We start from the raw sequence: 13,693 nt of genomic DNA on the forward strand, positions 1-13,693 counted from the left end.
TCCTTTTGGTCCCCTGTGATCACGGTCGTTCTCTTGATTTGTTATAATTACCCTACAATGAAATGCCACAAGCCCATTTACATTATGGAACATTTATTTATTTTTTCCTCATTCTTCAATTAAATACATAAGTGCAAGTAGTTAAGAGTCCCACTGACTTTAAAAGAATTACACTGAACATAGTACCAAGCAGAACAGGCTTTAGTCAGTCTGCTCCGGCTTGACCTCCAAGACAGAACTAAACCTACACCCCTTGTCTCAAGTGTAGACCTCCAGCGTTTTACAAAAGCAAAGTTACAGTTACCACATTTAGTGAACACGCTTTGAAATTATTCTTGTGCTTAAAAACACAGGAAAAACGGCAGGAAAAAAACAATCCACAGTTTGACTTGATATATTAATATATAGGTATATACACCAAGAGTAACCACGGTAACAATAACGTGGTGAGCTTAAGCCGTCACTTAAAATGACTAAACAGCCATGATGCTCTGTGTGTGTGTGCGCGCGTGCGCCACAGCTTTACAGTTGGACAGAAGCACTGCAAAAGGAAGAGCAGAAAGAAAGTGCGATGGAGAGATAGCAAACATTACTTACTCAAGACTGGACTTCATGCATTTTAGTCAGAAGCAATGGAAGAGAAAAGCAATTGATGTCCATCACTTCTACCTACGGCTTTAAAGTCCCCCCCCCCCCCCCCCCCCCCCCATAGCTTTGAACAGTTGTAGTCATTTATAGTCATTTAGCATGTTAGCATCTTTAGCTATTCGTTTTTTTTTGTGTGTGTTTTTTTTTTTTTATATCCAGTGATTTGCAACAGTAGGCATTTTACGTGAGCGACTACACTAACTTAACATGAGTATGATGGATTTTTATTCAGGCGGTCATTCTTGCCCTCTGCATATGCTTGGGGACCAATATGCTTGCTGGAATAAGTTGTAGTTTTTACTGGCATTTAGTGCTGTAGTTTGACTGCCTGTGGAAGGGAGGAGCTTATTCATTCTTCCTCTTGGCCCCAGGAACCTTCTCCCTTATTCTGCAAAAAATCATGAACCATATTGTACAGTCACCGAAGGAAATGTGCAGCGACATGGAACAATGCATTCATACATTCTACATTGCTGCATTGTAGAATGTCCCTTTTGGACTTGTTAGGTGTTTCAGTTTGTCATTTAGTAAAATAACTGAAAATTCAGATTTCTGTTTGAATATTTAGTGAATTCCATACTCACTTTCCCATTATTGAGTTCACCTGGGTTCGCACCAGCCCCAGATACTGGTCTATCTGTGTCTGGGGAGAGAGATTGTTGAAATGAGCACAACTCTTTTAGGCAAGCAGACCTGGGGCCTCTAGAACTACACGTGTTATATAGATCATGATGTGCAAATGCCCTCATTCCATACCTGGTATTTCTCATAGACCACTGGCATGGTGAACATGGAAACCACAGCTAGAGAGAAAGGTGAGGAGGTAGTTATGTTACTGGTCAATGCTTTGGACATGCACTACACAATTTGCCCAGAAGAGAGAGGAAAAAAAAAAAACCATTCTAGTTAACCTGTCCCAAATAGCCAGAGGGTGACATTTCCAGCTGCTTGTGTAAGAAGTATAGTGTGTGTTCTCACCAAGGAGAAGCAGGGTCAGGCCGTTAAAGATGGCGCCCACGTACGTCAGTAGCCACATCAGCACTGCAAACTGTACACAAGCATGTGTTAACGCTTGCACTGGGTCACAAGGTCGCGTGTATCATCTAAGATGGATGTGTGTATGCATCCTGTACCTATGAGGAGTCGAGCTTCACTCACCTTTATAGAGTCAACCAGGTCCTGAACCAGGAAGAGCCTACGTAGCTCTCTGAGTGTGTAGTTCACATACAGCTGGGTTTTGTCCACATACTTACTGATTTGCTCAGGAGACAAAGCAATCTCCATCTCCAGATATGCCCTGACCGAGAGTGAGAGAGTATATGACAGACTATTAGTGGTACTAAAACATTTAGCTGCCAAATTGGTGGTATATCAGCAGAACTATGCGGATAGGGACCACGGCATTTAACCTACAAACTAGTTCTTAATTTGTTGTAAAGGTTAATATAGATCACTAAAGGCAGCATGAGAGAATGTTTGCATACCAAAATATTTCATCATTCATGGAGTTTTTTTTTTTGGGTAGTCATCTCTGACACACTCGCACTGTCAGAGATTTGTTTAATTTTTACAATTTGCACGTGGGTTCGCTTAAATTATTATAACCATCCATAACACATGCATGCACAGGCAGCGTGAGGCTCACTTGAAGGGGTGTCCCTCATCGGTCTTCTGCACAGCCTGTAGCACAGACTTGTAGACGCGGAAGCTGATGGAGGCAGAGAGCGTGGCCAGGGCTAGGTATGCTCCCACGCTCACCACGCTGAACTGGGTGAGTGAGAAGAGCAGCAGCAACACGCTCCCGAAGAGCAGGCCGGACCGCTTGACATCACGCCAGTGCAGTAGATCCACCGCTGCAAACACACAGACGGACAATCACTTCAGCTGCAGAGCTGTCACTACTTAGTGGAGTCAGTTCTTAAAGTGGAAAGAAAGTTCATGATGACAGGCCATTTTTCAGTGCGCGAGCAGGTGCGTAGAGGCACGATATTGGGGGATGGGGCTCTTGAAGGCTCACACGTACATTCCACGGTGAGGCGTTTTAAATCTATTTCTCAGGACACTGGGGAGGGAGAGTCTTAATCTATAAACCTGCAACCATCAAAGATAGCCCAGGTCAGCTTCAGGTGTCCAGCGATGGAAGAAAGAGGAGAGACCGAGAGAAATGCTGGAGCTGTTGAAAAGATGAAGGCATGGAGCAGACTGGTGTCATGACAACCGCAGACAGGAAGAGAAGGAGGCAGAGTGCCAGAATCGCTGTCTGTCGTAAGGCAGCTGGACACTGTGGGGCATCTCTGGTAAGTCAACAAAAAAACACCTCCTGTAGAGTGCTCCATGAAGTAAGATTATACTTCACTAGATGAGGTCTCACCAGATAAGGTCAACAGTGTCCATCAAGAGACTTTTCCATTAAACAGTCTTGCTTTCTTGGCTACCTTTGACCAACAAACAGAAGACTATGCAATCAGGTTCATATGGAGAGTGTTTACCTGTCAACAAAGGCACATGGTTGAGTCCCTAAAGGAACAGCTCAATACTGATGTACATTATCTTTTAATCTAAACTGCTAATCTAAATCTTATATTAGTAGATTAATATTTTAATCTCCAATGTCCTAATCCTGAAAATTTAGTGTCTAGACCTCACCACGTCTTAAATTTGGAACACTCAAGTTTTTTTGTTGACTCTCCATTTTAGTCTTGGAATCTTCACACAGTGAAAATCAACCGCATAGCGAGCAAGCAATTACATGCTAGTTTCTGACTGGAATGCTAGTAGCAGTTTGCCACCAACCACGATTATCTGACAGTTGTGTAAGAAGCTAAATTAATTTTCTAGTCTCTATGTTTGACTTGGGCTGCGGCAACAGTTTTTGTGAGGATGTCAATTAAAATACAGTGTTTAAAAATAAATTCCACCTCATTAGCAGTGTCTATTAGCTCCCCTTCTTTGCTAACCTTCGGCAACTTATCCATTATTGAAGATATTTGTAAATAACACCATAGTCAGACGAAGCATGTTAATTAATAGACAAGCAAAACATATTCGATACTAATTATTCAAAAGTTAAATTAGCTGTTTGATGCATAAACTCAGCTTAGGCTACTGTTAGATCCAAAAAAATAAAACATGTTCAGGTGAAATGTTCCTTCTTATGCTCATGGAAATCCTACAGTATATGCATAAAGCACAACATGCAACTTTTTTAATTGTGTGAAGTGCTTGTAGTAGCCTACTGATTAAGATATTTAAAAATAAATAAAAATAAACAAATACATATGAAAAAGTAAACATGCTGGTGTATTTTTGTTTTAGTACTTTGGATAAAAGGACATAAAGGTAGCCCTTTGTACTGTTTTTAGTTGCCAGTGTCAGTAAAGGTTTGTGGTGTAAATTATCTGACTAATTGATATGTAACATGATTTTACTATTATTTCTTAAGATAGCCCATTGGTTCTCAAACTATGGTATATGTGCTCCGTCTAGTGGTATGCAGAGGGAATATATATATATATATATTAAAAAAAAACTCTCCAGCATCGGTCATAATGTTGGTACATGGTGAGCCAAATATCTTTTGAGGTGGTACGGATTGTAAAAGGTTTGAGCCTACGTCAATGACTAGTTGTGTAGTAGGTTATATGTTCTTAATGCCCAAGACTGTTCTGATACTTGACCTCCAGAGTGGCTCAGCTGACACCTGGCAAAATCTCACAATCTACCGGCTACTGTTTAACTTTGATGCATCTGTATACACACCCAGAGGGTTCTTAACGTGAGTGAGAATTAGACACTTAATCGAGAGTATTTAGATAATGTAGCCAGTCTTATATGTAATAAAATATGTCTTATATGTAATAATGTAATATGTAATAAGAGAAATCACATAACTATGTCTGTTGGCATTGGACGTGACCAAAAAATACATTTTTGATAATTAGTATATTACATATTACAAGCTGTTTTATAAGTAGAGCCTTGGGGTTCAGAGTGATCTGGTGACTAGTGTCCCGCAAACGCATGCCACGAGAACAGATACTCTGTAGCATGCAGATTGGCATGCCGTGTTTGTGTAGCAGGTGTGCTAAGATAACGACCAGCCAGGGGTAGCGGTACCACAGCTCAGCTGTAATAATAGCCAAACGTTCATACAGTCCTGCTGAAAGAGCATTAGTACTGAGTGGGAGTGATCAAGTAGGTCTAGACGGCTTTCTCGTTGAAAGTTTTGTGCGTACAAAACTAAAACAAAACTTATGTCTTAGAACGCTACTTGGTATGAGAACCTGTTAGTTAAAGATGCAGCAGTGAATATATTAAATGGATATTAAATGTTGATTTACAAGTTCTGTATGTTCATAATGCACTGGCCAGTTGACAGGCTGTCCTGCTCTGGGTGTGGGTGGAAAAGCGACTCTGCTTTCCAACTGAGGCCAAATATCTCTGAAATGAAAGGGCTGATAACATGTTGCCATGAGAACCAACATTTCTCAACTCTGAATCACGTAGCTCGTCTATGCGGAAACCGGAGGCTTGCTGCAGTGGTAGCTGTTTCAACTAGAATTTTACACCTGCGGCACCAGTTCTGAAAGAGGGAAAATAGAGTATGAACGAGAGAGTGTTAAAGAGAGTGAGTTCGAGCTCCAGTCTCCTGGGTGACAGCTTCAATCCTGCAGGGCTAATTTTAGTTTAACTGAGCGGAGAGGAGGGCAGCTATATCGGCCATCTTTATTTCATAATTCTGCTCTAAACCAAAGCCGTGGACACATGGAAAGCCGGTCAACATTAACCCTTCACAGACTGCAAGTATGACAGTTGTGGTTTGACCGGACTGGTAACACCACCAGCAAAGAACAAGCTATGGATTTCACGATTTGAGATTTAAAATCTGATAGACTTGGCAGCTGCGAGATCTATGCGACAGCTTTAACAGATTTCAGACAGAAATACTCCAAAAGACAGGGCCAGTGAGGACACTGTGAGTCTACAATGAAGTATGACATGCCAGCTCTGATATTCCCCTGCTGAAAATCTGAAAGCCTCCATCAGCAGCTTAAACAGTGAAGACTGACTGTAAATAGCATTAATGTTGCTTTCCCAGAGGCTCGGGGCAAAGCTGTCATCATATACATAATCACTGCATAACTATCATTCTTAAGGACACTTTTATCCTCCACCAGTGGTGTATAGGTGTCTTCAGAGAGACATACAGCTTAAGTTTCACAGACAGGAACACAACAAAACCAAACCCAAACAGACAGAAGACAGCACTAATACTCTAGGGTTCTCGTTTCAAAGCCAAGTCAACATAGAGGACAAACACTACTACCTTTCAAAGACCCAACACCAGTATGCACAGGACACATAAAGACACTTGAAAAGATGGAACTCTCATCTTGGATCTGCAACAAAGCTTATTTTCACCAAGTAAACATTTTAAAGCCAACATGCTCAAGCTAAGAGGAGAAAGGACCACTGACCTGTGCCTCCCATGACTGTGGACAGAGAGAGAGAGAGACAGAAGAGAGGTGACAGCTGACAAGCATACGAAATGAATGAGAGAGGGCGAGAGGGAGGGAATGAGGAAGTTGGGCGTTTACAAACAGAATGGGAGAAGAGGATCTCCTACTGGCATTGGCTAGCTAATCTCACTCACTCACACACACACACACACACACACACACACACACACACACACACACACACACACATTCATTTTAATACCATGACTTTGGAGTGGCATACCCACTGACAAATGGGCTGTGGATTCCAAAATGGAGGACAGCTTTCACTGCTGTGCCTTCCTGCTTCATGTAGGAGAATGTATGGATATAGCGTGGTGCTATATGTATGTGCATGTGTGCCAGGAGTTTGTACTGTAAGAAGAATGATTGAGCATACACAACAGTACGTTTTGCAGAGGGGGCAGGAGAAGAGGTGTTGTTTTAAATGTGTGCGCATTCCTAGGAAGGACAACGTGCAGCTGTTTAACAGTAAAGGTCTCTGTGCGTCTGTGTGTGTTTGAGAGACAGAAAGTAGGAAAGTGGGTAGGGTGGTGATAGTTGCCATAGATACAGTGTTCCAATTCCCCCTTTTAATATGTGCGCTCACACACACACATACTCATATGAAAGGGCACTGGGTCTTTTTTAAAAATAGCACTGGGGGGGGTGCTGCAGTGATTGTGTGGTTGCCAGTGTTCAGACAGTACAAATATAGCCACCCTTCCCACCACAGTAACCATGTCAACACTTAACCCTGTGTTTTTCTTTTCCTGAGTGAAAGGTCCTTGCCTTGTAAACGGCACAGCCTACTACTGACATTTCTACAAAATTCAAAACCCATTAAACAGCCTGATACATGAATATTACACAAATACATGAAAGTACCACACATTCTTTAGAGAAAGCTAAATCTTGTCTCAAAGACACGTTGCCCAAGTCTGAAGACTAATCCAGTGTTGGTGGCACTTTCTGACCCCTCGCTTGGCTGCATTGTTTGCCAGACGCCGTTGGAGTCAATTTTAGTGTTTGTGAATCTCACTGGCTGAACGGCTGTCTACCTGTGTTCCTCACTTACCAGCACTGTAAAGATGTATCCGCCAACCTACAGTGTGAGCACCACGCTGCCCCTCATGCTGATGTGGATACTGTGACTCCCGGGAATCATTATCCCATTGCAAAACAGGAAATGGAACCAGATAAACAGGAAGTCACAGCACATCCAAACCCAGATTACCGTGGCACCGGAAAGTACTCTGTATATCTAATGTAGATGACAGGAAATTTTGGGATATTACTGGTTATTGCTGAAAAATATGAATATTTGGTCATATTATCACATGCAATTTTTCAGTGTTTACACAATGCTAATCACAGACACACTGACTTAGCATTGATATAGTTAATTGTAGGTATCCCCCCTCCCTTGTGCTATAATGATGTCTGCAAATAAAACAGTCTCTCTCCGGACTAATGAAGACAAATTCAGAATATTACTACCATCAGCTAAAAGTTTTATATTTACCCTGTACTGTTTGTCCCTAATGCGCTAAGTTATGTTATTAGCGCAATTATATGTTCTCTGTGTGGCAACCACAAGATGTTTTATTATGTGGTGGAACCTGATTATTGTGTGAAGCACACCCATTAGGTTCGACCGTACCATAGGGTATTTAAAATGAGAATCAAGTGTCGCCATCAGCTTAGCAAATTGGTTGTATTCTGCATTTGTTAAATGTGTGTGCACGCAGGTATGCATGCATGGGTGCAAGGATGACGAGAGCGATACACACTCTGAACTCAGTCCTGTAGTCAAGGTGGGCATGACGTCATAGTGATGTCACACTCTGTAGAAGTCATGGTTATCTTCAGCCATTGCTACAAGTTGGATGAGACAGCATAACTATATCCTTCCATTTATTCTCCCATACCTATCTGGCCAGCTGTATATGCATCTGCTTGAAAAAATCCCCCCTAGGTATAATACCGCCTGTGGAAGCACATGATGTAATCCAGATGGGTATGATCAGGTTGCTATGACGACAGGCCCACCCAGCGCAGCTGCTAGGTGGCTGCACACACAAAAAGAGCTCAAAACAGCTCAAATGCTGGTGCTATGACAACCTGCCACGACAGTCTGGAACAAGAACACGGGGTGACGGGGGAACGTCTGCAGTGTCACCCCAGAGAGTGCATCCTCCCTAACCAAAGCCAAACACAGCATGGCTCAACTCCAAACAAACCCCAGCCACAAACAAAGCATCACCCACATCCACCCTTTGTCTCCCCTCAAAACAGAACCACAGAACACAGAGAGAAGAGTGGGGGATGGGGGATGCGAAAGAGCAACATCCCAACTGAATCAAGGCCTTATACAAGCCACAACAGCAACACACACTGATGAATAAATATACAGTATGCTACATTTTATAGGGAAGATAACATACCTTCACACGCACACACAAACACACACACAGATACGCAAACACTTGCATAATAGCAAGCCTTCACATTCTCCCGTGTACATATCACACTTTCACAAAAATGCACTCACATGTAGCTAACGCATGTACACACACACACACACACACACACACACACACACATTAGCAGTACCCTGGCCTTTCCAATTGCCCCACGGACACTCCTTCTTCCCAGAGTCCATGTCTGGATACGTCTACCCCTTTCCTCCTCCTATTCTGCTCCTCTTCCCTTCTGCACCTCCTGCTTTTGTTCTCCGTTCTTCTGTCTTCCCTCGCCGAGACTCCCTTGCTCTGCCTTAGCTTGACTCCAGTGGCCAGACGGCGCGAGGAGGAGAGGGAGAGAGAGAGCGAGAAAGGCAGAGGAGGAGAAGAGAAAGAGGGTGCAAGAGGGGAAGCTAACGCGATGCTACCGACTGAAGAATGACAAGCTGCTGCTACAGCAAATAGAGAGACAGGGAGAGACAGAGATGGGGTGTGGCGAGGGTGATCACATGGTTAACACTGCAGTCCCCGCTGCAGCCACTGAAGCGTACAAGATGCACGGCCTGCTGGGGAGGGACTTTGCCTGAAAGGACAGCCAGTCCAGGGTTTCATAATAAAAGTTCCATCCCACTCGGGTGGTTTGTGTGTGTACATATCTGTCTCGTAACGGCACAGAAAGGGTTACATGCATCAAATATACTGAATAATACTAGCAGATGCTCTCTCTCGCTCGCTCATGATCTGTCTGGCTATGTCTTCCCTACTGCTTTGCTATTGCTGTATGTTCCATTTAAGCAGTTTACACTGTGTATATTTTTTCAAGTTAGCAAATTCCAGATTGTTCTGATGTCACACACCTAGTATTCCACTGACAATACACCAACATACCGATTTATTTGTCATTCAATCATTAAAACATATATTTAAATAGTTCCAAAGCACACATAGGATGAAAAATGGTGAGAGCAGGGGAAATTACTGTTAATTACTGTTATATATATATATATATGGCCCCTCCCTGCTCCTCCCCCTTTTCATATCTGCCGTTGGCCATGTGATCTGAGTGAACAAGAATGACATCATTGTTGTCACTTTTAGGGTGGGGTTGCCATGTAAGTGGTTTTATGTAAGTGTGTGCAACTCTGTGTCTTCCTTTCTTTTTTTTTGGACAGAACTATGGATTGCTTATTTAATAGCACTGAGTCTCATATCAGACCTCCTATTTTAACCTTATGTGTTTCCTTAAATCTGTCCACCATCTCTCAGCAAAGAGTTGCTCCTATTGCTCCTGTCTGTGTGAATTAGCATGTAAAGCATTATTTCTATCTGGTCTTATATCCAAATCATAGCCTGTAGAACAGGACTACATAAAATAAACAAAAGGAATTCACATTGCGATGATATTGCTACAAAATGAAATGTTCATAGCAGGAAATTCACAAGAGCTCATTTGCATATATAAATCCTGTAAAATATTAGTGGGGTAAAGCCCAGAATACTACCTGAATACTGGAACTTCATCGAATGGAGTAAACCGAACCACATCTTATAAATGGGTAACATGAAAAAAAAAAACAAGAATATATATATATAGGATGTTAGACACTGGAATTAAGTTTCCTTGTCTTGATGTGAGGGGCTTCTACCTCCTCCTTTGGCCAGCTTATTATGGCAGTGGGGTATCTGATGACTGGTAGAGCCTAGCTGCTGATAGCCCGGATCTTGTTCTTCCCATTTGGTTGACTTCTCAGGACTTCTCAGGACTGTCTCGTTCACTTCTGGCATACAGTTTGATGTCATCCATGTAGAGGAGGTGACTGATGGGTGCTCCATTCTGTAGCCGGTATCCGTAGCCACTCTTGCTGATAAGCTCACTGAGTAGGTTCAGGCCTATGCAGAACAGGTTCAAGGACAGCGCATCTCCTTGGTAAATCCTGTACTTGATGGTGAATGGTGCTATTGGCTTGAAGTTGGCCTCTGGGATCATTTTCCACAGCCCCATTGAGTCCTTGATGAAGGCTCTTTGAGTCCTGCTGATGTTATACAGCCTCAAGCATTCCATGGTCCATGTGTGGGGCATTGAATCATAGGCTTTCTTGTAGTCAATCCAGGCAGTGCACAGGTTAGTCTGTCTGGTCTTACAGTCTCGAATGACTGTTTAATCCACTAGTAGCTGGTGTTTGGCTCCTCTGGTGTTCTTGCCAATGCCTTTCTGGGCTCCAATCAAGTACTGAGCCATGTGCCCACTCAACCTAGCCACAATGAAGCCTGACAGGAGCATCCATGTTCCACACACACACACACACACACACACACACACACACACACACACACACACACACACACACACACACACACACACACACACGTGTGTGTGTGCTATATATATGTGTGTGTGTTAATGTATTAATATTTGTAGCCTGTTGGATAAAAATAAACATTTACAGTATAACAGAATAACTTATTTGTATGTTGTTATATGGTGATATGTCAGTCTGCTGTGTGTCCTTGCAATATTCTTTCTGTTCTGAGAAATGTGATGAATGGCTGTCCCATCTAGCACGCAGGGCAGCCCTCACCAGTGAGATAACAGCGGGAATAAAGGGGCGAGCCCTCAAAACATTTTCATTCGTTTACTTGCTTTCAAGATGGATGAATTGAGAAGGAGATTTCCTGTATTTTAAAATGTCCCACTGGGAAGACAGCGAATGATTATACTCTTTCAGAATATCATTTTTTCCCCACGTTTACCACTCACAGTGGTAGAAAAAAAAACCTCATTGCAGGTTTACTATTATCGGTTTCGTGAATAATATGTTTATGGAAATTTTGGTACATGCTCTTGAGTTCATGAAAACTGTGAATGGTTTCGTGCATCGGTGGTCACCGCGTGCGTGGTAAGTGTGGAATGTCTGCATTTCTGAACAAAGCAGAAGTAGAATCCTCATTTTTGACCCTTTAGCATCCACCGCTCCCATTTTTACTGTGTCCTTCCATGAAAGCTCTCGCAACAACAAAAGCCGATCGCACAACAAGATGTCAGCCTAAGCCTGAGCCCTTCCTGTGTTGCCATAGCGACGGCAGAACCTAAGCGATCTTTTCGGGCCTGTGTGTGTGTGTGTATATGTGTGTTGGGGGGGGGGGGGGGGGCGGTTGTGAGGGGGTCAGAATTTTACCATTAGCCTTGCATAATTAGAGATAGAATTTGGATCAAAAACAAATCCATTTAAAATATTCTAGCACTTACTCAAAGAATTCCATTCTTTCCTGATAATGAACTTTATGTGTGTGTGTGTGTGTGTGTGAGAGAGAGAGAGAGAGAGAGAGAGAGAGAGAGAGAGAGAGAGAGAGAGAGCGCATTCCAGAGCTAAAAATGAGTTGTGGTGAAATCTGAAAACAAATCCTTCAACGCCATCTGCAGGCAGAAATAAGACCTGCAGGCAATGACCTGCTTTAACATTCTAGAACCTTCAGTTATACATACAGAAAGCTGTAGCTTGTGTGTGTGTATGTGTGATTGCCTATATAGTTGCTGCTCTGCTCTGATGAATGTGTTACATAATTAAATTACATAATTATATCCATATATACATTGTACATTGTGTATATAAACATAATATACATATATTGTACATACATTGTTAATATATTCTTGTATTTATATATAGAATATATATTTCTCTATGCACCCTGGTTTTTCTTTTTCCTCAGTTTGGACAGAGCACTCTCAACCATTTCACTGCGAGTTATTGTGTGTATGACTATGTATGTGACAAACCAAACTTGAAACTTGAAATGTGGTAAATGTTCATATTATCGTTGAGTCATCTCACTCAGTGACAAATGTACTGTTTCCTTTTTATTTCCAATTGTATGCATACACAGGGTAGAGGACAGTGATACAGAATGTGAGTGTATATACGTTTTTATTTGTCAGTAAGCACGCACCCCTAACAGAGGGCGAATGTCTTACATAAACATGGTCCTGTGCAAGGTGGAGAGTCTAAAACATCACTCTCCACTAACAGCATCTGACCTCTCAAATCTGCTTGTTCACCCACTCGTTAGCACCGTAACTCTCTCTCCCACTCACCAACACAGAGGACCAGACTAAACCTCTGCACACTCACTCCTTACCCTGACTCTGCTCACACGTCACATACTGGCATTACTGAGATCTTAATAAGCAGACGGCTTTCAGAAGCTCTGCCTTCGTTGCACTGAATGCTTGTCACAATCCAATTGGCTCTCAAGGCTGATAATGAGGGAATTGGGGACGCTTGGAGGTCAATGAGTTCATGCGTTCCAGGGGATTTCTGATGCAATTACTATATGATCATTTCAACATATCCCAACATAATCTGTTTTCTTTCTATGGCATAATGATATTAAAGTATGTGAATTGGAAACACATTTAGATACATATGGAAGCGAAATATTGGAGCGTCGTCTTCGGGTGCCTTGTCTTTGTTTCAGTCAGGCCTTTGTTTCTCTGCTCTAACTGAATTATGAAAATTGGGGCGTTGTGGCTGCTTCAACCACTAGGGGGCGCCTGGCATCAGGATCACCCTTGAGATCCAAACAGCATATCTTACAGACATGGGATGTAGATGAATCATGTTTGTCGTTTTTTGTTTTTTGTTTGAAGTTGTTGATACGGGAACTATTCACAGAATTAATTAACATACTACGCTTCATTACAAAGCTGTCAGGTGAACTGCTGTACACTGCACTGCCTTGTTAATATATTTTAATATAAATCGTAAGTATTGTTAACGACGTTTTTGGAGAAGGACCACAGCGACACTCCAGACTCTCTGCCAACATCGAACCACTAGTACACAGGTGTTGTTTAGTTCCATTAATTTGTCTTCAACCCCCAGGTTAATTCAGTGAAACTTAGCAAAGCCTGTAATCGTGAAATAGAGTGTGTGACATTTCTTTGAGCTGAGCTTTTGTGGTAACGCTTTGGGAACTGTCAGAATCATGCGGTTGGTATGAAATATCTATTTTAAAAAAGGCGAAGGGTGGTTGCCACACTGATCACCCCAAGCAAGTCAGTCTGAGTTTTAAGACATCTTC

At 42.3% G+C, this 13,693-nt stretch overlaps 1 protein-coding gene across 3 annotated transcripts in view; it reads right to left on the bottom strand.

Annotated features, from left to right (window-relative positions):
- Nucleotides 1-76: 76 nt before the first annotated feature.
- rtn1a (reticulon 1a) overlaps nucleotides 77-13,693 on the bottom strand; it is a 22,688-nt gene continuing 9,071 nt past the window's right edge. Inside the window, exons 1-7 of one of the 3 annotated variants that reach the window (XM_027030514.3) lie at nucleotides 8,763-9,103; nucleotides 2,294-2,501; nucleotides 1,807-1,945; nucleotides 1,627-1,696; nucleotides 1,405-1,451; nucleotides 1,233-1,291; nucleotides 77-1,036 (exon numbers count right to left, since the gene is read on the bottom strand). In XM_027030514.3, coding sequence (XP_026886315.2) covers nucleotides 994-1,036; nucleotides 1,233-1,291; nucleotides 1,405-1,451; nucleotides 1,627-1,696; nucleotides 1,807-1,945; nucleotides 2,294-2,501; nucleotides 8,763-8,811 — 615 coding nt within the window. In that variant the 5' untranslated portion in view covers nucleotides 8,812-9,103 and the 3' untranslated portion in view covers nucleotides 77-993. Of the gene's footprint in view, nucleotides 1,037-1,232; nucleotides 1,292-1,404; nucleotides 1,452-1,626; nucleotides 1,697-1,806; nucleotides 1,946-2,293; nucleotides 2,502-6,125; nucleotides 6,281-8,762; nucleotides 9,104-13,693 lie in introns of those variants that run through there. The other 2 variants (XM_027030523.3, XM_027030505.3) reach the window with 2 other exon arrangements.

The sequence above is a fragment of the Electrophorus electricus genome, chromosome 12 (genome assembly GCF_041902795.1).
Source record: "Electrophorus electricus isolate QZ-2024a chromosome 12, ASM4190279v1, whole genome shotgun sequence".
Classification (NCBI taxonomy): Eukaryota; Metazoa; Chordata; class Actinopteri; order Gymnotiformes; family Gymnotidae; genus Electrophorus; species Electrophorus electricus.